Source organism: Oncorhynchus kisutch, linkage group LG8 (assembly GCF_002021735.2).
Source record: "Oncorhynchus kisutch isolate 150728-3 linkage group LG8, Okis_V2, whole genome shotgun sequence".
Taxonomy (NCBI): Eukaryota; Metazoa; Chordata; class Actinopteri; order Salmoniformes; family Salmonidae; genus Oncorhynchus; species Oncorhynchus kisutch.
This window is the reverse complement of record NC_034181.2, coordinates 47,716,560-47,741,819: the sequence shown is the minus strand read 5'-3', so window position 1 is coordinate 47,741,819 and position 25,260 is coordinate 47,716,560. Positions and strand designations below refer to the sequence as shown.

Sequence of the window (25,260 nt, the reverse complement as noted above, 5' to 3'; positions counted from 1 at the left end):
TTTGGGAAGAGTTGATACACAATGGGGAAATTGTGACTCCCCTTTGCTGTGATTAAGTAGCTCAGGCTAAACCGTCCGAAACAAAGCACTCGACGATAGAACTGAGGATGACTCTTTTCCTCTCTTTCTTCCCTCGATTTTAGCAAAAGAGTCTCGGGTCCAGGAGATGAGACAGAACTCCCCTACGGCCAACAAGGAGAACATGAAGCCCCTGGAGAGCCCCCCTAGTATCAGCAGACCCCTCTCTAAAGGTCTGCAGCGTGGACACAGCTCACTTTTTAGGAAGATTATATTTCATTAAGTCTCATGAAACTGTAGCGGGGAAATGATCGATGTCTCCTCTCTCTCTCTTTTTCTCTCTTTCGCTGCAGGACCCCCCTCCATGGCACCAGACCACAGAAAACAAATAGACAACTTAAAGAAATTTAGTGTTGATTTTAGGGTAAGTTAAGTGTCCTCACTATCAGGCATTTATTGTAGTGTCACTTTCCTTCATTAAGAAGTATTGACAGTAAAATACAGAAGTTGTCACAAAGAATCTTACAGTGTTTCTCAAATATACATACTACTGTCTCCCCTCATGTTCTGAGTGCATTCTCAGCAGACGTTCTCTTGAGAATGTTCTTATGTGGAGAATGCATCAAATATTACATTTATGATAGGGTGTCCAATCAAAGCGTCTATTTTTAGCAATGGGTAAAATAATGTTAATTGTGTAGATAATCCTCTAAGAAAAAAAATGGTCCAAACCTCATGTCTCTTTTATAATCTGTTCAAAAGTTTTTACCCTTGTAGGATGGCAAGAGTTTGGGTGACTAAATCAATGGAGGCCAGAGAAAAACTGGTTAAAAATATCAGCTAGGCTGGATTCTGTGCAAGAATTAATGCTACTGACTACCTGACAGGCTCACTTTCCTGTTGAACTCGTCATCTTCTCCGCAGGACATAAAACAATATAGCGGTAAGATGGATATCAATTTTGAGAGACAATGTAGTATTTTAGTATATGCTTTTCATATTTTAAAATTCCATTTAAAAAAAATACATATTTCTCAGAAAAACAAGCGGATCTCTGTGAGATGTCAACGGAATGCTGAGCATACATCAAGCTTTTAAAATTTTCAAAGCCTTTTCTATTGAATTCAGCTCGTGTCATGCTCATTTTTATTTTTGTAACCTGATGAAACAACTTTTTAAAGACGACAACAACATGTAAAATTCTCAAGTTGTTCGCTCGAAACCTGCACAGCTATGGCAACAGAGCTCGGTGCTTATTATCGGATATATTAGGTTACGAAATACGTTTTTTCTGATATACAATAGTTTGGGGTCACTTAGAAATGTCCTTGTTTTTGAAAGAAAAGCACATGCTTTGTTCATTAAAATAACATCAAATTGATCAGAAATACAGTGTAGATATTGTTGTTGTTGTAAATGACTATTGTAGCTGGAAACGGAAGATTTTTGTTATGGAATATCTACATAGGCGTACAGAGGCCCATTATCAGCAACCATCACTCCTGTGTTCCAATGGCACATTGTGTTAGCTAATCAAAGTTTATCATTTTAAAAGGCTAATTGATCATTAGAAAATCCTTGTGCAATTATGTTAGCACCGCTGAAAACTGTTGCGCTCATTAAAGAAGCAATAAAACTGGCCTTTAGACTAGTTGTGTATCTGGAACATTATCATTTGTGGGTTCGATTACAGGCTCAAAATTGCCAGAAACAGAACTTTCGTCTGAAACTCTGTCAGTCTATTCTTGTTCTGAGAAATTAAGGCTATTCCATGCGAGAAATTGCCAAGAGAAACTGAAGATCTCGTACAACGCTGTGTACTACTCCCTTCACAGAACAGCGCAAACTGGCTCTTAATGAAAGACCCCACTGAACGATTCAGAACATGGCTAATCATATTTGTCTTGGTAAAATGTATTTTAGAACATAAGGATGTGAAATTTAATCACCATAGCGCATTTTCAGAGTGGGTGGACAACCTACATTTGAGAGGCACTCGCACTCCTCCCTGCTGTATTACCTCTCGCTGGCTGCACCTCACCATTTACTGAACCTTTTTCCTGCCAGGACAATGGCAATAGAAACTTGACAAGATAGTGGGGCAAAAAAGTATTGTCAGCCACCAATTGTGCAAGTTCTCCCACTTAAAAAGATGAGAGGCCTGTAATTTTCACCATAGGTACACTTCAACTATGACAGACAAAATGAGAAAAATAATCCAGAAAATCACATTGTAGGATTTTTAATGAATTTATTTGCAAATTATGGTGGAAAATATGTATTTGGACACCTACAAACAAGTAAGATTTCTGGCTCTCACAGACTTGTAACTTCTTCTTTAAGAGGCTCCTCTGTCCTCCACTCGTTACCTGTATTAATGGCATCTCTTTGAACTTGTTATCAGTATAAAAGACACCTGTCCACAACCTCAAACAGTCACACTCCAAACTCCACTATGGCCAAGACCAAAGAGCTGTCAAAGGACACCAGAAACAAAATTGTAGACCTGCACCAGGCTGGGAAGACTTCTCATTTTGTCTGTCATAGTTGAAGTGTGCCTATGATGAAAATTACAGGCCTCTCTCATCTTTTTAAGTCGGAGAACTTGCACAGTTGGTGGCTGACTAAATACTTTTTTGCCCCACTGTATATACACAAAGAAAATAATTATGAAGCTTTACTTCATAATTATCTGCTAGCTGTTTGTGAATCGTAATAATATATCTAGCCAGCTAGTTGGGGGGGAAAAACCCAACCTAAAACTAATATTATGCTGTCAATTCTTCGTGGATAGCTAACTACCAATTCTTCATTGCTAGTCATATTGACTTACTATCGGCTTGCGATCAAAACGCTCTTTCTCTCTTTCTTTGTCTCGCTCAGTTGCAGTCCAGCTCCAACCCAGATCCACAGTTTGAGCAGATGACCAAGCCTCCACCAGATGCCGCGGGAGAGAAGCCCAAGGAGCTTCCCCTGGACAAGGGTTTGGATGGGTCTGAGGAGGGCAACGTGGCCCCCACCGGGAGCAGCAAGGCAGGCAGCCCTGGAGCACCATCCTCCTCTACCCTCTGTCCTGCCCCGGAGCAGAAGAGGGGGCCTGACGTGACCTCGCAGGGTGTCCAGACGTCTGCACCCACCTTCAGCGGAGGGGCCAAGCCTGAGGACAAAGAAGAAAATGAGCCAGTCAAAGAGTGAGTGTCATGGCCATGTATTTGCTCCCATTATTTCTATTTGAGTTGGTGTTTTAGAATGGGCCTCTTTGAGGGTAAGCACAAATAACAGAACGTGGCTCAAAAAGACAACTGACCAGCGAAAAATGTATCATCCTGGAACTCAAGGGATTGCTCACGTTGAGGGAAAAAATGATTTTGTCTTAACTGTTCTTTTTTTCCCGGTCCGCAGTCAAATCATAAAGTCGACTCTCAATCCTAATGCCCATGAGTTCAAACCCAGGGTGTTCAATACTCAGGTTAGTTGTCTGACTGCCCGAGTAACTATTCTCATCCTGCTTTTTGACTTTTCCACTTGACAGACATTCCTTTTTAAGCTGTAGTGACTTTTATAGAGTTTCCCTGTCGTGTGTGTGTGTGTGTGTGTGTGCGTGTGGCCTGTAGCACAAACCGGCCACCACTCCAACCCCCCCGCGGCCACAGGGCCAGCCCAGCCCCTCCATCGTGGTGCAGCAGCCCCAACAAGTCTACAGCCAGACGGTCTGCTTCCCCCAGATGTACCCTCTGACCCCAGTCAGCCCTGGAGTTCAGGTGAGACACATGCACACACTCTCCATATTTAGTTGGCCTCCTTTCCTGTCATATCTCTCACTGTTGTCCTCTCCTCTCTGTTGCATCTCTCTCCTTGCAAGGAATGTATCATGCAACAGGAAGACATGAGGGGGGGGGTGTATTTGTGTGGTCCAGCTGAATTTGGATATGCAGTTGTGGCATGCACTTGTTAGAGGCCCTCTCCTCTCACTTTGGCCTGTCTGGTCACCGTTTCACCATTGCCCACTTTGACCGGTCTTCACCATTCCACAGCCATAAACTCATCGTGTGTGAAGTCATGTACAGTAGCCTATTGCTTGTTTATATTGGTTTGTGACATTTCCAGAGTCTTTAGGTTGGTTCAAGTCGAGGTTGAATTAATGTTTTCTCTGACTTGAATCTCTCATTTTTAAACTTTTGTGTAGGCTTGAAGATAAGTGTTTTGTTATAGGGTAGTTGGAAGTAATGTAGAACTCTGAGTGAATGCAGTTTGTGAGACAAGTTAATCTGTTGTGAAATATATAATGGTGTGATTGTGATTTCTCTGGAGTCGCTGTCGCTAAGTGATTTATTGTTCTAAAATATATTTTGGTTTTTGAATTTGCTATAAGAAATTGTTGGTAATCCAACATCGGTCATTTGAGTTCAGAGAATCATTTCTGGTTAAAGAAAAAAAAAACTAGCAACTAAAGAATGGTTCTTTTTTTTCTTTTCTCCCTTTCCTCTCTCTCCATTAGAAAAGCATTATCTGGAAGGTTCGTGCATTTCTTAAGCTATCTACTTGTTTCTTACCTTTTTTGCCAAAATCCATATGAGATGTTTTGCTTGCTTGAAAATGTCTCATCAGATGTTGGTTTGCCAATTTGTTATTTGAGTTTACAAACACTGACGCAATGCAGAGCAATTCTCACGTCTTTATTTGATAAGCCTGCATTAATGTTTGCAGATAGATATAGAATAAGAAGTGCATGGTCATCCAGGTTAGTAAATGGGCTATGTTGGAACCCATTGGTGGACAGCTGCACTGTATCCATGTGGCCTAAGGTAATTGCCCAGCCAACCTTTCTTCTCACTTCAAGTCCACACGGCATGCTGTGAACAAGGAGTGAGGGTGGATGAGAAGGGAGTCAAAAGTTGAAAGGGTGGGGAGCGGAGAATCAATGTAAGGTTTCAGTTGGCTAAACGTTTGCTTCTGATCTCATCTCTCAGTCTCCAGCCATGTACCATGTCCAGATGCCTCATATGACGGTGAGCCAGTCCAAGCCCTACAGACCAGGTAAAGGTGAGAATGCTCACTGCCAATGCTGTCTGTCCCTGTCTTCACTAATTGCACAGTTCAGCATCTGGGTATGTCCGACACACAAATACGTATGGAGTCGAATGGATGGAGTCAAAAGAGAATAAGATCACGTGTGCAGGTACATTTTTAGTTTAACACCTGGCCTGCATGGGGTCGTAGCGGTGTTAGATATTGCTGTCTAGTCTGCTGGGGAGCAAACTGCTGGGGAGCTGCTCTGATTAACAGTGCTTTTGGAGACCATGTCATAGGGTAAATTCAGTACTGTAGACTAATATTGAATTTAAGAAGGCTGCGCCCCCCCCCCCGTGCACATACAGTTGAAGTCGGAAGTTTACATACACCTTAGCCAAATGCATTTAAACTCAGTTTTTCACAATTCCTGACATTTAATCCTCGTAAAAATTCCCTGTCTTAGGTCAGTTAGGTCACCACTTTATTTTAAGAATATGAAATATCAGAATAATAGAGTGATTTATTTCAGCTTTTATTCTTTTCATCACATTGCCAGTGGGTCAGAAGTTTACTTGCACTCAATTAGTATTTGGTAGCATTGCCTTCTAAATTGTTTAACTTGGGTCAAACGTTTCCGGTAGCCTTTCACAAGCTTCCCACAGTGCGTTTGGCCCATTCCTCCTGACAGAGCTGGTGTAACTGAGTCAGGTTTGTAGGCCTCCTTGCTCATACATGCTTTTTCAGTTCTGCCCACAAATTCTCTATGGGATTGAGGTTAGGGCTTTGTGATGGCCACTCCAATACCTTGACTTTGTTGTCCTTAAGCCATTTTGCGACAACTTTGGAAGTATGCTTGGGGTCATTGTCCATTTGGAAGAGGCATTTGCGAGCAAGCTTTAACTTCCTAACTGATGTCTTGAGCTGTTGCTTCAATATATCCACATAATATTCCCTCCTCATGAAGCCATCTATTTTGTGAAGTGCACCAGTCCCTCCTGCAGCAAAGCGCCCCCACAACATGATGCTTCCACCCCTGTGCTTCACGGTTGGGATGGTGTTCTTCGGTTTGCAAGCATCCCCCTTTTTCCTCCAAACATAACAATGGTCATTATGGCCAAACAGTTCTATTTCTGTTTCATCAGACCAGAGGACATTTCTCCAAAAAGTACGTTCCTTGTCCCCATGTGCAGTTGTAAACCATAGTCTGGATTTTTCTATGGCGGTTTTGGAGCAGTGGCTTCTTCCTTGCTGAGCGGCCTTTCAGGTTATGTGGATATAGGACTAGTTTTACTGTGGCTATAGATAGTTTTGTACCTGTTTCCTCCAGCATCTTCACATCGTCCTTTGCTGTTCTTCTGGGATTGATTTGAACTTTTTGCACCAAAGTACGTTAATCTCTAGTAGACAGAACACGTCTCCTTCCAAAGCAGTATGACGGCTGCGTGGTTCCATGGTGTTTATACTTGCGTACTATTGTTTGTACAGATGAACGTGGTACCTTCAGGCATTTGGAAGTTTCTCCCAAGGATGAACCAGACTTGTGGAGGTCTATAAATGTTTTTTTCTGAGGTCTTGGCTGATTTCTTTTGATTTTCCCATGATGTCGAGCAAAGAGGCACTGAGTTTGAAGGTAGGCCTTGAAATAAATCCACAGGTACACCTCCAATTGACTCAAAGAATGTGAATTAGCCTATCAGAAGCTTCTAAAGCCATGACATCATGTTCTGGAAATTTCCAAGCTGTTTCAAGGCACAGTCAACTTCGTGTATGTAAACCCCTGACTCACTGGAATTGTGATACAATGAAATCATCTGTATGTAAACAATTGTTGGAAAAATGACTTGTGTCATGCACAAAGTAGATGTCCTAACCGACTTGCCAAGACTATAGTTTGTTAACAAGACATTTGTGGAATGGTTGAAAAATGAGTGTTAATGACTCCAACCTAAGTGTATGTAAACTTCCAACTTCAACTTTCCTGTAATCCTGGATGTTGTGTTCCACTGGCTGCTGCAGTAGCCAACATGCCCCAGCAGAGGTCAGACCAGCACCACCCCCAGGGCACACCCACAATGATGCACCCAGCCCAAGCCGCGGGGCCGCCCATTGTGGCCCAAAGCCCCACCTATTCAGCCCAGTACTTCACCTGCAGCCCACAGCAGTTTACCAGCCAGCAACTGATGCAGCAGATGCCCCACTACCAGTCACAGGTAACAATCTCCCAAAATTACAACTCGACTCACAGCTTTCCATGGTCCATAAAGGTATCACAAAAGATTGGCATGTATGCCTTTAAGTCATTAGCAGTGTATTGTGAATAGGGCACAAGCAATATGTGCCCCCCCCCCCCCCCCCCCCCCCCAGGCCCAGCATGTGTTCAGCCCGGTGATGCACAGTCAGGCCAGGATGATGGCCCCTCCCAACCACGGCCAGCCCGGCCAGCTGGTCTCCTCCACCACCCAGTATGGCGAGCAGACTCACACCATGTATGGTAAGCAACGCCCACCCCACCCCCCTCTGTGTGTCACTCTATTGTCACTTTGTTTAGTCTTCTGTCTTTGTGTACTTTATCTTGGCACCCAGAACAAAATTAGCTACATAATTTATGTTCTGGGACCGGAAGTTGAGAGATTTGTAATAGCGTTGCATACTCACCCCAGTTTTAAAAAAAAAATGTACGTTTAGATAACTTTCTTGTGGTAAAGCAAACACTCTACATTCAATCTGGTCCATGCCAATAACCCAGTCTTTGTTTTGTGCTTCCAGTGTCACAAGGCCCCATGCCGCAGCAGTACCAGCACCCCCAACCCTCGGCCACGCCCACAGGCCAGGCCCAGCAGGGCGGGCAGCATGGGGGAAACCACCCGGCTCCCAGCCCCGTCCAACAGCACCAGGCTGCAGCCGCCCAGGCCCTGCACATGGGCAACCAGCCCCAGCAGCAGATGTACCAGGCCCTGGCCCCCACCCCGCCCTCCATGACCCCGGGGACCAACCCCCAGTCCCCCCAGGGCAGCTTCCCCTCGGCCCAGCAGGCCGTCTACCTCCACCCCCAGCAGATGCAGCACGGCTACAACCCCTCCCACATGGCCCACATGCAGCAGGTGAGCTCCACCTTCAGAAGCCCTTCACTTCACTCTGAGTACATACTATATGAACAGGTTAGTGGTCCCAGGAACAAAAACACAAAACCTTTTTATGGAGTCAGTAACAGTTGTATGTATCTCTTTCTACTAATGTTCTCTCTCTCGCTTTCTCTTCCTTCTAGGCCCATATGCAGTCTGGGATGGTTCCCTCCCACCCTAGCCACCCTCAGATGATGCTGATGGCCACCCAGCAGCCAGGCGGCCCCCAACTCCCCCAGAATGCCCTCAACCCCATCCCAGTGTCCTCCACTACACACTTCTCTTACTTGGCACACCCCCAAGGTACATCACCCCATCCCTATATGCCTCGGGGGCGGGACTCTTCTAATCACCTGACAGATGTCTCTGTACTGCTTGTTCAACTAAACACACTTCCAAGTATTAAATTGGGGCAAATATGTTTGTTCATCACGTCAATGTTTGATCTAGTTTTCCCTAGCCTTATCGTTAATGATACATTTAGCTGAAATTCTTGTAATAAGTGCTATGGACCAAGAGGCTCCTTAACAGCTTCTACCCCCAAGCCATAAGACTGCTGAACAACTGATGAAATGGCCATCCGGACTTTGTTTTTACACTGCTGCTACTCGCTGTTTATTATCTATGCATAGTCACTTTACAAATTACCTCGACTAAACTGTACCCCCGCACATTGACTCAGTACCGGTACCCCCGGTATATTGTCTCGTTATTGTTATGTACATTGTGTTACTTTTTGATTGATTAGCATTTTTTACTTTATTTAGTAAATATTTTAACGCTCTTTCTTGAACTGCATTGTTGGTTAGGGCTTGTAAGTAAGCATTTCACGGTGAGGTCTACACCTGTTGTATTCGGTGCATGTGACAAATCAAATTTGATTTGATGATAAATATTCTAACCACGACTGGCCAATTTCACTGATTTCCTCCGTTTTGTGTCCCTCCAGTGCAACAGCACCATCAGTAGCAGCTGTGGAGGGTGCTACTGAGAACATGGACCCCTTATCCAGCCCTCGCTCTCTTCAAGGGTCTTGACACAGATCTCGTCATGCTACTACACATGCTTTCCTCTCCCAGTCATAAAGAATGTTCCACAGGTTGTTGCATTGGAGAGGTTTTATTAATAACAAAGAATACCCTCCCTCTTCCCCACACACACCTTTTAAGAAACCTGCAGAGGGTCCCTAATGAAACTTGATTCAGCTTGCCAATTGAGAGAAAGATAAAATGATCTGCACCTTGATATGGAAATTCTTTCTACTTATAAACAGTGTTACTGTTTAACAGCTGCTGCATTCAAGACTTCAGAACAGGTTTTAACCAAACTAAAACTAATTAAAATCTTCCTGTAATTAATAACAAGTTTGGCCTAAAGGACAAACATTATTAATTATGATGGCTAAAGTGATCCCACTTCTCACCTGAACCATTATCTTTTGCTTTGTAGATAATATAAATAATTTAAAACACTTGGGGGAAAAATAAACTTTTTTAAAAAACAAACAGCTGTATTGGCAGTCTTTTTTTTTTTGCGTTCTATGTATAATCAAGTGTTAATTTTGTAATACCATTCATCGATGTCTAAAAAAAAATAGGGATAGGTTTGTCAGTGGCCTTGACAGATACGAATTACAATTTAATTTCCAGTAAATATGGCCAAGCAAGGTTCACACTTAAGAACGGGCATCGGCAAGAATTTGTGACTTTCTGGTCCCTATCCCGTTGATTTTAGAGGGTGGTATAATGTGACCATCCTTAAAAAAAAAATATATCATCTGCGAGATTAGAACCTGTGACCTAGCCTAGTACACCGCACCAGCATAGATAAGGCTGCTCAGTAAGTCATTTAGAATAATTATCGCCCTCCAACCTACCATCCTTAAAGGCCTTTATTTGACGCTCACCTGTAAACTCCACCCCCCGACCTGTCACTAAGCTCTGCCCACTGCTTTCATTCAACAAATCAATGTATCCCTGACTACTTCTGGAGGTGTGTCTATACTGGTCTTAATGTCAGCAGAATGTGAATGAGATCAGGATGCAGGTTGCCACCAGGTATAAACAACGCTCATGTTTCACACGTCTCTTGGTTCACTCACTTTCACATCCCAGTTCTATTTGAACCCCAGCCCCGAAAGGACTAGACTGGTGAAAGCATTATAGGGCTATGTGCAGGAGCCATACAATGCTGTTTTATACCTATGTCTAATGTCAGAGACTTGTCAAAGTAATATTTGCAGAAAAACTAGCTTTTTCATAGTCACAAAAATGCTGTTGTAGGTACATTTTTTGGGGGTTAGCTTTATATTACAAAAGTCAAATATACAGTTGATATCATTTAGAATGCTTATAACTTAGGGAAATGTAACAATTGATCAAAGATTGACAGATGGAAAGCTTTGGTTTAATGGAATGTTTAGTGCTAATACATAACAGTATTGAGAAGACACATTAAATCAGTTGAACTTGAACAATGTCAGATGGCTTGACTGACCGGGCAAAATAAATGCATGTCAGCAAATGTTCTAATACATGGGCCTGAGGTACGTTGGGGCCATTTTGGAGTATAAAACTAACCTGATATGTGCAGACAGACTGGTGTTGCTCACTCTTCAACACCTGTCTACAGTAGTGGAATGCACTAAGCTTGCCAGAACTCTTGGTGTGATTTGTTTTCCCAATATGATTGAGTGCAAAGACAATGTACAGGTTAAGCTATAATATAAAGCGTTCAATGTGCCATAGTCTAAATGATTGGAAATACCTCATTTATTGCACTAAGTTCAAACACATCATGCCCTGAGGTTCAAAGCAACAGCAGTTTTCAGGCAAGGCACAGTCTTTCTGGCTACAGGTCAAAGGGACTGATAAGTCAATGATACCGTTGCTTTCCTTACGCATTTGCAGAACAGATTGGGGTTTGGGATTAGTTTCAATTTAAGCACAGGAAACAAACCATACTTGTCTGCAATTGTCTAATCTTTGACAAAGTCAGTTTCAATATCGGAAGGTACCTGATTAAAAACTATTGTAAAATTCCTTAATAGATTTTTAGCTGGGTCATGCAATGAAAAAGACATCTCCTTTCATGGCAAGTCGATGTCCTGGTCATTTAAAAAGGAAATAAACATGCCTTTGTGCATTTCTTAAAAACAGAAAGCCCTTCTATGATAAGAAATAAACATGACCATAAATACTGTAGGACTTCTAGGGGGTAAGCTGTACAACTCAATGATTAAGGTTTCACTGCTAAGTTAGTGTTGGGAAAGAAGATGTCCATACAGGAAAAGTGATGGGTACTGTGGTATGTTAAAGAAAGTTTAATTAATAAACAAAAATGTACACCAGAACGGTTGCTTACATAAAATGTGTTAAGGGGCCATGCGCACGAGGGTTCTTAGTAAAAGCAAGGGAGTGCAGTCTTTTCCTCACATTTTCTTTGGTGACGTTTGTCTCTTTCAAGAGCTCGCTGATTAAGAAGCCATATAGAAGGGAAACATTTAACTAGCAAAAAACAAATGCCTTCAGAAAGGTCCAGCTTTGTCCTTGAGTCGTAGAGCTGGAGAGAACAATGTTAAGATGAAAGAAGTTAATGCTATGAAGGTAAGGACTTTAATGCTAACAGGAAATTAACATGCTAATATTTTGCCCCATACACATTCAAGTTGTACAATACAGGTACAATGCTTGTGATACAACCGAGTTTTGCACAATGGTTATGTAAACATGTTTGGGCAGACAAAGTGTTGTATCACGAACATTGTGTGAAATGTGTTATATAAGAGTTGTGCACAGGGCTTGAGAGTCGAGGCTGTGGAGGGGAACAGGGATTCTAGAATAGGGTGTGTCCCTTCCCGACATCTTTCTTTATGGGGTTAACTCCCTTGTTCAGTCCCGTCTCGGGAGGTTTAACGTCAATACATAACCCAACAGTGAGACTGTTGGAAGGCTCCACACAGTTTTTTAGGTTCCTTTTTCAACACCTTCGGTTTTCCAACAAAAATAGTCAGCGAATTAAAATACACAATGTACAGAATGTGTGCATTTCAAATACACAGGGTATCATTAGAATACACTATAAAATGGGAGTGTGTGTGTGGAGGGGAGGGAGTGTTGCCCAACGCTTCAGGGCCCTTAAACAGACCCCTATTAAAGGGGAGGGAGAGGCAGTGAGGGCGCCCCGCTCCCCTGCCTGAGGGAAGACCTTCCACATCAGTGCCACTCACTCCCATGTAGCAACATCCCTTAAAACAACGACATCCGCTTTATAAAATGAGAATAATCATATAACAATATTAAACACTTTCCTAAAAATACATTCATAATGAACTCTGTCACCCCCACCATGAAACAGACCTCAACTTGGGCATACACGTTCACTCATGAGTCCATCTGGCACTTGCTTGGAGTTTTGCGGTGACCTCTGGGCCGGCTGTGACAGGGAGAAAGGGAGTCGGCCGGTCAGAGGAACATGTACTGGTTGTCGATGGCCCGCTTGCGGCCCCTGTCTGGCTCCAGTTCGTAGTCGGAGTCTCGCTGAGTAAAGGGTGGGTGGGGGTTGGGGTGACGCAGTAGAGGTCTGCGGCCCACCGACTCGCTCCGACGCAGGGCACCTGAGGTGGGGAGGTCTGAGAGGGGAGCGGTGTATAGATGAGGGTGTCCGGGCTGGGGCAGGGGGCCTGGAGAGGGGCCTGCTGAGGGGAGCAGGCTGGGGCAGGTGGCTGGGCTGCAGTGGGCCAGGCTGGGCTCGGAGCTCCAGCAGTTCAGGGAGAAGGGAACCAGAACAGCCGCTGAAATCTGACCTGAGAGAGAGGACACAATGACATAACATTATTTATGCTGACATAAAGGATTTCACTTGTAACATCCTGTGCGGATTCCCATATACTTTATATCCAAGTAGTTGTTTATGGCACATCTATAATAAAATTGTATTTTCTTTGTGTGCAATTATTTTTAAATACATTTATGTAAAGTTAAGTGTTAGCAGTAGCCCTAAATTCAAAAGTATTGGTGGGGGCGGGTGTTTATGTCCAGTGTAGGTCAGGGGTCAGTGATGAGGGCTCACCTTGGGAGTTAGCCACCACGAAGCTTGAGAGGGTGACGTCACAGGCAGTGCCACACTCCAGGGGTATGGGGTAGAGGCGAAAGTGACTGAGCATGTCCATGACGGATGGGAAGCGCAGGTGCTGCACCCTACACTGACCCCACTCTGTTAGAGACAGACGCAGGTGCTGCAGAAAGAGAGAGGCGGAGGGAGATACATCGACATGAACAACAATGTCAATGATGCTTTTATTCAGACATCTTCATGATATCAAAAACTAAGAAGGTATTCTTCTAGAACCTATGGTTGATCCAAGGTGTGTGCACCCCACCTTGGCCTTGCTCTGGTAGTTGAAGGTGAGGACGTAGTCTCCGCGGCGAGTCTCACTCTGCCTCACTAGGAACACTCCATGGCCCTCCAGGCCCAAGTTCTGGACCAGGTGGGCCGCCTTGACCCGCGAGATGGGCCCGTGGAACCAGGGGTATGAACACAGGAAGCGGTCAGTCTTATGGAACACCTGCTCCGAGAGGGCAAAGGTCGCAGTTCCTAGTGGGGGGACAACAGGGGAAGTATAAGAATAGAATGTAACATGGTCATTTAGCAGACCCTTTGATCCACAAATAGCTCATCTTTTGGGGGGTACACCCACTGGATAGTTGCAGTGAAATTTGTTGTTTAACAGGGTCAGCCATAGTAGTATGGTATAGTATAGTCGTATAGAGCAAATTTGGCTTAATTGCCTTGCTCAAGGGAAAATCAACAAAATACTGATTACCTTGTTGACTCGGGTATTCAAACCACCAACCTTTCTGTTACTGGTCCAACACTAACCCATAGGCTACCTGTCGCCCTGCCGGAATGTTCATAAGATATACATGCAGCCCATGCAGGAATCATACCCACAACTCCTCAAACAGTTACAAGTGACTGGGCCAACCACTACAGCATCGTTTCAAACATAAAGATACAATATCATCCTGAGATATTAATTGTTACACACTTCCAGGTTGGGGTCCGACCCTTCCTGTCCCTGACACCCACCCTGACTCCCTGACTCGGAGTTCCCTTTCCGTTTGGCCATCGCAGCATTGTCCACAGGGTAGGTTAGGAGCTCCAAATCCACGCTGCCAGACCTGTGTAATAAACAATGACTTCAGTTAGCAGCAGCCAATCCAGACTGGGCTAAAATGTTAGCCCATCCTTCTTGACATGACGCTGCCATCAACTGCACAAGGCTGAAATGTACTATGTAAATAAATAGATTTTTCCATTGATGGCGGACTGATTGATACATCTTTTCAAGATGAGTGATGAGAAGAGAATCGTCTAGCCCAGGGGTGGGCAATTCCAGTCCTCGAGTGCCTGATTGGTGTCACAGTTTTTCCTCAGCCCCAGCTAACACACCTGACTCCAATAATCACCAAATCATGATCTTCAGTATAGAATGCAATTTGATTAATCTGTGTTTGCTAGGGATTTAGCCCATTGGGTATCTCACGACAACCCCATATGCCATGTCTTGAAATATGCAGACAGATGGATTAAAAGTAAGTGTACATTGCATACTGAACAAAAATATAAATGCAATATGTAAAGTGTTGGTCCCATGTTTCATGAGCTGAAATAAAAGATCCCAGACATTTCTCATACTCACATAAAAAGCTTATTTCTCTCAAATGTTGTGCACAATTGTGGTTACATCTGTGTTAGTGTGCGATTCTCATTTGCCAAGATAATCCATCCACCTGAAAGGTGTGGCATATCAAGAAGTTGATTAACCTGCATGATCATTACACAGGTGCATCTTGTACTGGGCACAGTAAAAGGCCACTCTAAAATGTGCAGTTTTGTCACACAACACAATGCGACAGATGTCTCAAGTTTTGACGGAGTGTGCAATTGGCATGCTGACTGCAGGAATGTCCACCAGAGCAGTTGCCAGAGAATGTTAATGTCTCTATCATAAGCCGCCGCCAACATTGTTTTAGAGAATTTGGCAGTATGTCCAACCGGCCTCAAAACCACAGACCAAGTGTATGGCATCGTGTGGGTAAGCGGTTTGCTGATGTCAACATTGTGAACAGAGTGACACATGGTGGCGGTGGGGTTATGGTATGGGCAGTTATAAGATACGGACAATGAACACAACTGCATTTTATCGATGGCAGTTTGAATGCACAAAAATACTGTGACGAGAACCTGAGGCCCATTGTGAGGCCCATTTTTTTTAAGGTATCTGTTTTCCCAGTCATGTGAAATCCATAGATTAGGGTCTAATTTATTTATTTAAATTGACTGATTTCCTCATATGAACTGCAACTCTGTAAAATTAAATTGTTGAATTTACATTTTTGTTCAGCTAACTTTCTAGGTCCGACCATAACTTTTGGATTTCATACCATTCCCATTTATTCTCATTTATCAGGATGCGTACACCTCTACTGTTACTACAGTAGGTGGCAGCATGGGCCTCTCCAATCCAGCTCCTCTTTAAATAATACATTTCTCTTTTTTTTTTTATGTAACTCTTGCAAGAAAAAGAGATTGTCAGCAGATGTGGTTAAGTGTTCGAGAACCATATGCTTTTCCCCCCATCATGGAGCCCATGCATACAGAAGATAGCCCTATTTGATAAAAGACCATATTATGGTAAGAACAGCTCAAATAAGCAGAAAGAAACAACAGTCCATCATTACTTTAAGACATGAAGAGTTACCTCTGCTGCAGAGGATAAGTTCATTAGAGTTACCAGCCTCAGAAAGTTTTGGTTCTAACTGCAGTGTCTTTGTGAGATGCATGTAGGTGAACGGATGATCTCCGCATGTGTATTTCCCACCGTGAAGCATGGAGGAGGAGCTGTTATGGTGTGGGGGTGCTTTGCTGGAGTCACTGTCTGTGATTTATTTAGAATTCAAGGCACACTTAACCAGCATGGCTACCACAGCATTCTGCAGCGATACACCATCCCATCTGGTTTGTTTTTCAACAGAACGAATTGCAAAAATCGCTGAAGTTAGAGACTTTATCTCCCTCACCAACTTCAAACATCTGCTATCTGAGCAGCTAACCGATCGCTGCAGCTGTACATAGTCTATTGGTAAATAGCCCACCCAATTTTACCTACCTCTTCCCCATACTGTTTATATTTATTTACTTTTCTGCTCTTTTGCACACCAATATCTCTACCTGTACATGACCATCTGATCATTTATCACTCCAGTGTTAATCTGCAAAATTGTAATTATTCGCCTACCTCCTCATGCCTTTTGCACACAATGTATATAGACTCTCTTTTTTTTTATTCTACTGTGTTATTGACTTGTTAATTGTTTACTCCATGTGTAACTCTGTGTTGTTGTCTGTTCACACTGCTATGCTTTATCTTGGCCAGGTCGCAGTTGCAAATGAGAACTTGTCCTCAACTAGCCTACCTGGTTAAATAAAGGTGAAATAAAAAAATAAAAAAACAGGACAATGACCCAACACACCTCCAGGCTGTATAAGGGGTATTTGACCAAGGAGAGTGATGGAGTGTTTCATCAGATGACCTGGCCTCCATAATCACCCGACCGCAACCCAATTGAGATGGTTAAGGATCAGTTGGACCGCAGAGTGAAGGAAAAGCATCCAACAGTTGCTCAGCATGTGAGAACTCCTTCAAGACTGTTGGAAAATAATTCCAGGTTAAACTGGTTGAGAGAATGCCAAGAGTGTGCAAAGCTGTCATCAAGGCAAAGGGTGGCTACTTTGAAGAATCTCAAATGTAAAATATATTTGGATTTGTTTAACACCTTTTTAGTTACTACGTGATTCCATATGTCTTATTTCATAGTTTTGACGTCTTCACTATTATTCTACAATGTAGAAAATAGTAAAAAATAAAGAAAAACCCTGGAATGAGTAGGTGTGCAGACTTTTGACTGGTACTGTACATGCTATATTTAAGCAATGAGGCCCGATGAGGTGTGGTATTTGGGTTGTTCTTATGCCCGGCGCAACGCGGAGTTAGCCATTGTATATTGGCCATATACCACAAACACCAGAGGTGCCTTATTGCCATTATAAACTGGTTACTAGCGTAATTAGACCAGTAACACGATTTGCTTTGTCATACCCATAGTATACGGTCTGATGTACCATGTCTTTCAGCCAATCCAGATTCAGGGCCCGAAGCACCCGGTTTACAATTCCTTTTTTATATTGTCTTTTCATGTCTTTTCAATGACCATGTATCTCATTGGCATTGACTAATTATATTGTTACTTCCTAGATAAGAACAGTTACTTGGAGACAATGGAGTCTAGATTATATGGGGGGGGGGGGGGGGGGGGGAATAATATTTTCTTAACTTACGATAAGATGGTCGTGGGCATCATTGTTTGTAGCCTAGTGTGCTTATCACTATTTTCTGCTTCTTCCTCCTCAGGGCATTGGGCTCTCTTTCAACTGGAAAGGCTTACTGCAGCCTGTTCGGGGCTTCATCAGCACTTGTGAACGCCATCCTCCGTGTTCCCATACCATGTGAAGATATTTAGAGTTCTTCTGTTTCCAGAAGGCCATTTTTGTTGTCCTATTCGTCCACGCTCCTCCTGCATATGCATATCTGACAATAGACTCTACTTTCCTTTTGAGTAAATCTACTTCTTCAACAACAGATTGTAAGAGTTTGCTTGTTTTGGGGAGCGTTGAGAGCATTTTAGCTATGTTTTCCTGGATATCCTTTAGCCGTTCGTTGCTCTCATTTGCATCTCCAAGTTGTTCTTTGTCTTTTCCTCTAACGGAAGCCATGGCTTGTTGGCGTCGCTTAACACAGATTGGTTCGTGGCTGTATATAACTGACCGCTCACTCTCCTCCAGTTGCTTGGGCATATATTGATCTTTTGACTTTAGAGGCTTAATTTAAACGATACTGTCTAATTTCTACATAGAATCACAGTTTTGAGGGTACAAAACGGAGCTACTCACTCCCCATGCATCCTATCAGTATGTGCATTGGCCTCTCCTAAAGATACTGCATTACTCACAAGAAAGTAAACATTTATATCACACTAGGTCAATATTAATCCAACAATCTGCTTATTCAATCATATAAACCACAAAAGGGAGCTTTGGAGTTGTGGTTACACTAGGGGAGAAGTGAAAGAACGAAAGAAAGAAAGAAAGAGGAAGCGGGAGAGAGGGATGGGGGCCATCAAGTCTACAGGAAGCAGCAGGACGGAGGCACACAAAAGCGTCGGGGCTCGGTCAGGAAGGATGTCTTGTTACAGTAAATCTTGAAAATGCTAGTGTTATTGTACGTGATACCTCCACTCCACCCCCAATATCACACACACTGTGACACACACTGTCTGTCTGTGAAAGAGTGTAAGAGAGTGAGAGAGATGGAGTTTTTCCTCCTCATACATATTCACAGGTCCTCCACCCAGAAGGAGAAAGACGAAGCCTCTATATATTTCTCTAAGACACACACACACACACTAAAAAGATGCGCACATGAGCAAACTCATGAATGTGCACACTCATACAATCTTGAGTACAATCTTGTGTACTGTGACTAACTGCCTGATTTGGAACAGCATGATAACATACATGTTGAAAGCGCAGCTATGCCATGGATAGAGAGCACGATCCTATCATCCGAAATAGGAAATGACAGCACTATCAGGGTCAATAGCTCACCATTCCCTGCACACTTCAACCATTTTACAGGGTGTCCATTTTGATGACAAAAGTGTTACCATACTGTGTCAGTACTGCATAAGAGAAATGCATGAGACTGACATAAGTATTGTACCTCTGACGCATTCATTAGCCTTTGTCAGCAATTCCGACAGCTACAGTAGCTAGCTTGTGATAGTCTAGCAAATACAGCACTGCCTTCTGAGATAGAAGTTTAATGTTTGGCGCCTCAATAAAAGGGGGTCCAACCGTTGGCAAGAAGATTATCATTTTAAATCTGTGTGTGTGTGTGTGTGTGTGTGTGTGTGTGTGTGTGTGTGTGTGTGTGTGTGTGTGTGTGTGTGTGTGTGTGTGTGTGTGTTGAAGGCCTTGGGGCATGGGGGCTACAGAGCTGAAGCCGTGCTGGACTGAAAACCAGAGTCTGGGGAGGGGAAGCGAGATGGAGAATTCTAGACATCTGCAGAAATGAGAAAGGTCCTGAGATTCCCCCACTGAGACTCAGACCTCCCCCACACTTCCTCTTTCACACGGCTGCGCCTGACACATAGCTCCCCACACACACAGAGAAACACGCTCACACACACACACACATGGAATAAAGCTAGATGAAGAAAATACAAAATAGATGGGGAGGGAGAGTAGCATGTTAAATAACTAGTGTACTGATAACATTAGTGTGCCGTGTCCCTCACCTGTTGATACATTCTTTAATTTCTGTTGTCCAGGAGCTGACTTGCTGGTTATTTTCCGTCTCAAATATGAGACTACCTGGATAGTGATTAACCTGGAGAGGAGACAAAACTAGTGGTAAAGGAGATTGTATGCACACACACACAGAAATATGAACACACCCTCAAGAACAGGAATGGAAAGAAACAGACAATTTGGCAGAGGGTGTGTGTGTGTGTGTGTGCTTGTTTGCGTGTATACACTTTTCTTGTGGCGAGGGACACGACAAGGCAGGAAGATGGATCAGCATCACTAGCAGGGGAGAGTCTCCGCCTCACCTTTAAAACAAACGTGTGCATGTTGTCGGGCATCTCCAGGCGGTTGCAGCGGCGGATCTCTAGGATGTCTGCACAATGAACTGTCAGTTTGGGACTAGAGCCCTGGAAGATGGACACACCCACAGAGAGAGAGAGAGAGAGAGACAGAGAAGACATTGAAACAGCATGTCATGTTCTAGACCCCTCAAACAACACTCTGTTCCAGTAACACACCACATTGACAGAACTCCCTTTAAAACACCACATAAGTCATACCGGTATGTTTGTGCCACATTAAGAGGAGTTTCAAGCTAAAGTTTGCCTCTGCTTTACGTACATCTTCGTTCATCAGGACCATTTTAGTCAGTGTTTGTGGTGAGGAGGTTAAGTTTGTGTTGGTTTGGAGAGTAGAAATATTAGGTTGCATGAATTGTATCTATCGCTGTTTTGATGTTTTCCTTTTGCTCTACAGATCTCTCTGACAAGAGCTCCAGAACTGGATGGAGAGGGGTACCAGATGGTGGAGGAACTAGTGGGAAACTCACATTCACTGGGACATGCAGGTTGTGTGTGCGTGCCTCTCCTTCTCAGTTTCAGTGTGTCTAAAGTATGTGTACCTGTGTGTATGAGTCTGGAGCGTCCCTCAGTGGAGCTCTCTGGGCTGAGCACCAGGCCCTGTTCAGACTGGAGAGACACAGAGTGGGCTGGAGGAAGGCTACTGCTCACGAAACACACTCTCCAGCCCAGCTCAGAAGGAGGAAAGGAGACGAGAGGAGGAGAGTTCACCATTTTCCAAATTGAATCTCGTCGCTTTCTTTCCAGCGCAAATGGGTGGAGGGAAAGAAAGCAGAAGGTGCTCATTGTGTGCTGATGATAGCTAGGCTTTTGTGTGTGTCATGTGTGAGCTGTTCCACGTGCTGGCTTCCGGGATGGATGAAGTGCATGTGATATCAACCCCAGTCACCTCGTTATGAGGAATTCTTATGCTATGTGAAGGCAGGTGTACCTTGGAAAGAGTGGGTGGGTGGGTGGGTGGGTGGAAACAATATGTACTGGATTTGCATATGGTGTAGTCAGAACGGCATAACCCAAAATGTACATCTCCTCACTCTACAGCAAATTACTAAGCCTAGATCTCCACTATTTTTTGTAGATAATCCCTAAAATCCCTCCTTTACAATAAATCCTAGAAATGGGGATCAAACAGCAGAGCATAACAAATCACAGTTGGCGCAACACTCAGGTCCTAAGAGGTGTATTCCAGAAGGCTGAGTCAGATGAGTGTGACCCTATGCAACTGTGAGTGTGTGAGCGGGAGGAATGTCTATGGATGCATCCCAAATGTTACCCTATCCACTATATAGTGAATTAATTTTGGGACGTGGCCTATGGGCCCTGGTCAAAAGTAGTGCACTACATATGGAATAGTGTGCCATTTGGAATAATCAGACAGGTGGGGCACATCAAAAGGAGATTCCTTTCCCCCTCGTTTCCTTTCCTCATGAGTCTTAGTATAAATTAATAACACAGAGCCATTGTTCATCCAAACAGCTTTAGGGAGAAATTAAAAGTATGACTCATTGAAGGAATCTGAGAAGAAATGATTAACTGACTGACTAACTAGTGTGTACAAAAAAGCAGACACATGATTGCGTGCCCACACACACACACAGCTTTTCTTTCTGCCAACTCCATCAACCTACCTTCCACACACACTCCAAAAAGTCCAAAATATTTTGTCTAATTATTTTCAAAAACAGTCCGGTGGGCATGTAACCTGTCCCATCCACCATGCTGAGTCTGAGGGAGGATGGAGGTAATATATACCAAATGCTGAACACACACACACACACACACACACACACACACACACACACACACACACACACACACACTAAACATAGGCAAACACACACACCAGCCATGATAAATTGGCCTACACAAATATCCACGATACAGCACAACGCGGAGCCTTTGTACCGACACTCAAACTAATGTACCCGAGATTCAGTGCGCACTCCACAGCTTTGTCAAGTATCAACAATCCAAGTAACCATTAACCCCGAACTGTCAGTTCACACCACATGAACAAAAGTATGTGGACACCTGCTTGTCAAACATCTCATTCCAAAATCATGGGCATTAATATAAAGTTGGTCCTCACTTTGCTGTTATAACAGCATCCATTCTTCTGGGAAGGCTTTCCACTAGATGTTGGAACATTGCTGTTGGGACTCCTCCATTCAGCCACAAGAGCATTAGTGAGGTCGGGCACTGATGTTGGGTGATTAGACCTGGCTCGCAGTCAGCGTTCCAATTCATCCCAAAGGTGTTCGATGGGGTTGAGGTCAGGGCTCTGTGCAGGTCAGTAAGGTTCTTCAACACCAACCGACAAACGATTTCTGTATGGACCTAACTTTGTGCATGGGGGCATTGTCATGCTGAAACAGGACCTTCCCCAAACTGTTGCCACAAAGTCGGAAGCATAGAATCTTCTAGAATGCTGTAGCGTTAAGATTTCCCTTCACTGGAACAAAGGGGCCTAGCATTATTCCTCCTCCCATTAAACTTTACATTTGGCACTATGCATTGGGACAGGTAGCGTTTTCCTGGCATCTGCCAAACCCAGGTTTGTCCGTCGGACTGCCAGATGGTGAAGCATAATTCATCACTCCAGAGAAAACGTTTCCACTGCACCAGAGTCTAGTGGCGGCGAGCTTCACACCACTCCAGCTGACACTTTGCATTGCGCATGGTGATCTTAGGCTTGTGTACGGTTGCTCGTGATGGAAACCCATTTGAAGAAGCTCCCGACAAACAGTTATTGTGATGACGTTGCTTCCAGAGGCAGTTTGGAACTCGGTAGTGAGTGTTGCAACCGAGGACAGGCAATTTTGTACGTGCAGCACGCGTTCAGCGGTCCCATTCTCTGAGCTTGTGTGCTTCGTGGCTGAGCCGTTGTTGCTCCTAGACGTTTCCACTTTACAATAACAGCACTTACAGGGTGCAGCTGAAATAGCCGAATGCACTCATTTGAAGGGGTGTCCAAATACTTATGTATACATAGTGTTTGTTGATTGATAAGAGCAAGAAAGATCAATAGCTATTGACACGGTCAAACAAGTGGAACAGACTGGCAAAAAAAGGTGGGAATATCCAACCCTCACCATCTCAGATTGCGCTGAAATCTTTTATGTAGTTAGAAACATAAGAGAATTTAAGGTAATTGATTCCACAGGATTCAAAACATAATTCTTCCTAACAATGAGTAAGACCTCAGGAATCCAATAAAATGAATCAAAAGCCATCCACACACGGCTGCCTCACACCCCATGCCAAACCCACCCCGAAAACCAGTGTACTGTATGTCCTGTATGTCTATCAGTTCAGTATACTTTATGTCTGACAAGAAGTACAGGACTGCAGCTTCTTCATCCTTTGTAATGTATTCCCTGTAAATCTGGTTAGGGCTGTTGCTGTGATCATATCACCACACCAGCAGTCATGAGTCATGAATGCAGTAAAATTCCATGTGACTTGAGTCACAATCTCCTTTTATGCACTCTGGACATAGTTAGTAAGTTGAGTACTACCAAAGTATCATCATGCCCTGGTACTCAGGGCTCAATTCTCCCTCTAACTAATCTGACATCAATACAAATTTTATCGAAAATCCCATCAAACTCGTATCAAAACAGTAGGCCTATCATACTTGTAAAACTCACCTCACTGTGATCATCAATTTGAAGAAATAAGTTCAACAGCAGGTTGAAACAATGTAAAACATGGTTGTTGTGGATGTTGTTTCAAAGCCTAACACAATGAAATGGACAGTGCTTTCTAAGGTGATGATCAATTAAAAACACAAATAAGCATATGCATTAAACCTAAAATAAAAAACAACCTGAATAAAAATGATGATTGTGCAGTTACACAATACATAGCCTACCGCATATTACGCATGGCCAGTGGCGACCCGTCATTCAGGGCACACCTGTTTTGAGCTCCACATTTTTTGCCTGTTTTGCATATTATGTTGGCATTAGTACGTGTCACATTTCAGTTTGCAAACAATGTATAAAAAAATATCATTTGGTTAATAAAGCTGCATACAAACATGGTCTCTTTTTTGTTTCCTTGAGTAAGGAAGCTCCAAAATTAAGGTGTTTCAGCCTTCTGTGGTGGTGGGGCAAGCCAGCAGAAAATACGGTGCGGCGTGATTGGCTCAGTGTTCTGTAACTCATGGGGACACTACATCCCTGCCAAGTCTAAGGATAGACCTCAAAAAATTCTAGCCCCTTGGGTTAGAAGTGCCCATCCAAGAAGGCTCAAAGTCATTGGCCACTGAAAAATGACATCACATCACGTTATATGTACAGTATCTTTGACTGTTCATGTCAACATCATACTTTCAAAATCTTAGCTAGCAGTCATAGTCATGAATCAAGTTGACAATCTACTGGTAAATCCTTTTTAAATTGCAGATAAAACTTATTGGTGCTCATCGGCCATTGGACATCAACATTACACAATAAGTTGGAAATTGCAAATTCAACAATAATTTTTAAAATGATAAACATTCAACATTGGCCATGCTGTCAATGAAGCATGATTTGTGCTGCGCTCAAAACAACTTAACTTGGAACTGCGAAAACTTGACTTCAGTGAGTTCAAGAAAACTGGAAAGTAAAGGAATAAACGAGCTCTGACTGGGAAAATACATTTTGAACGGTCATCCAACTCGGAATTGTAAATCTGGCCTCTTTCTGGAGCTACAACCTGAAGATCAATGACATCATCATGACTCAAACTTGTTTCCCCCCCCCCCCCCCCCCCAGAGTTCCCAGTTGTTTTGAAAGCGGCATAAATCCAGAGAATGCCAGACTGTCCCACCACGTAAGCCCATATAGTTTGTTGATTTCTACGACATTCTAAGGTTGAAATCATTCACAACTAAAATTGCCAAATAACTAAATCTAGCATATAGGACCGGTTTCAAATGATCAATTTGACATTCAATATGCGCACTTGCTACATAACGGGAAACACATCATTTATATTTTATTCAGTTAAGTTCAATTATATTCCTCTTTAAAATCATTAAAATAAAACAATTGCACAGGATTTATAAGCATACAGACTATGGCATGGTGCATAGCCAGATTCCATAAGCCTACAGTAGGCCAACTCATATTCTATTCACCTGAAATACAATTTCTTGGCATCATGTTGTTACTTTAGACCCGACTAAAATAAAGGATTTATTGTGATGGTGTACATTAAATTGGTTGTAGATGTTCAAAAAAGCCACATCAGCAGCTTGTGTGTGGAGGCCTAGTTATGCTAAAGGTGTTTGTTAATTAACGGTCAATTCCCGTGAGACCAGTGGACTT

The 25,260-nt window shown here is 43.3% G+C and overlaps 2 protein-coding genes across 16 annotated transcripts in view; one reads left to right on the top strand and one right to left on the bottom strand.

Annotated features, from left to right (window-relative positions):
• LOC109895594 (ataxin-2) overlaps positions 1 to 9,656 on the top strand; it is a 28,818-nt gene extending 19,162 nt beyond the window's left edge. For 3 of the 14 annotated variants that reach the window (XM_031830456.1, XM_031830465.1, XM_031830454.1), the window contains 12 exons: positions 144 to 251; positions 372 to 442; positions 2,902 to 3,209; positions 3,421 to 3,487; positions 3,633 to 3,779; positions 4,517 to 4,534; positions 4,989 to 5,061; positions 7,048 to 7,241; positions 7,396 to 7,522; positions 7,798 to 8,189; positions 8,297 to 8,456; positions 9,103 to 9,656. In XM_031830456.1, coding sequence (XP_031686316.1) covers positions 144 to 251; positions 372 to 442; positions 2,902 to 3,209; positions 3,421 to 3,487; positions 3,633 to 3,779; positions 4,517 to 4,534; positions 4,989 to 5,061; positions 7,048 to 7,241; positions 7,396 to 7,522; positions 7,798 to 8,189; positions 8,297 to 8,456; positions 9,103 to 9,122 — 1,685 coding nt within the window. In that variant the 3' untranslated portion in view covers positions 9,123 to 9,656. The remainder of the gene's footprint in view (positions 1 to 143; positions 252 to 371; positions 443 to 2,901; positions 3,210 to 3,420; positions 3,488 to 3,632; positions 3,780 to 4,516; positions 4,535 to 4,988; positions 5,062 to 7,047; positions 7,242 to 7,395; positions 7,523 to 7,797; positions 8,190 to 8,296; positions 8,457 to 9,102) is intronic. The other 11 variants (XM_031830466.1, XM_031830464.1, XM_031830467.1 and 8 more) reach the window with 7 other exon arrangements.
• Positions 9,657 to 10,436: 780 nt separating this feature from the next.
• Positions 10,437 to 25,260, bottom strand: part of LOC109895595 (SH2B adapter protein 3) — a 65,938-nt gene continuing 51,114 nt past the window's right edge. For both annotated transcript variants that reach the window (XM_020489427.2, XM_020489428.2), the window contains exons 3-8: positions 19,889 to 19,990; positions 19,574 to 19,665; positions 14,244 to 14,335; positions 13,534 to 13,748; positions 13,224 to 13,389; positions 10,437 to 12,957 (exon numbers count right to left, since the gene is read on the bottom strand). In XM_020489427.2, the coding sequence (XP_020345016.1) occupies positions 12,617 to 12,957; positions 13,224 to 13,389; positions 13,534 to 13,748; positions 14,244 to 14,335; positions 19,574 to 19,665; positions 19,889 to 19,990 (1,008 nt within the window). In that variant the 3' untranslated portion in view covers positions 10,437 to 12,616. The remainder of the gene's footprint in view (positions 12,958 to 13,223; positions 13,390 to 13,533; positions 13,749 to 14,243; positions 14,336 to 19,573; positions 19,666 to 19,888; positions 19,991 to 25,260) is intronic.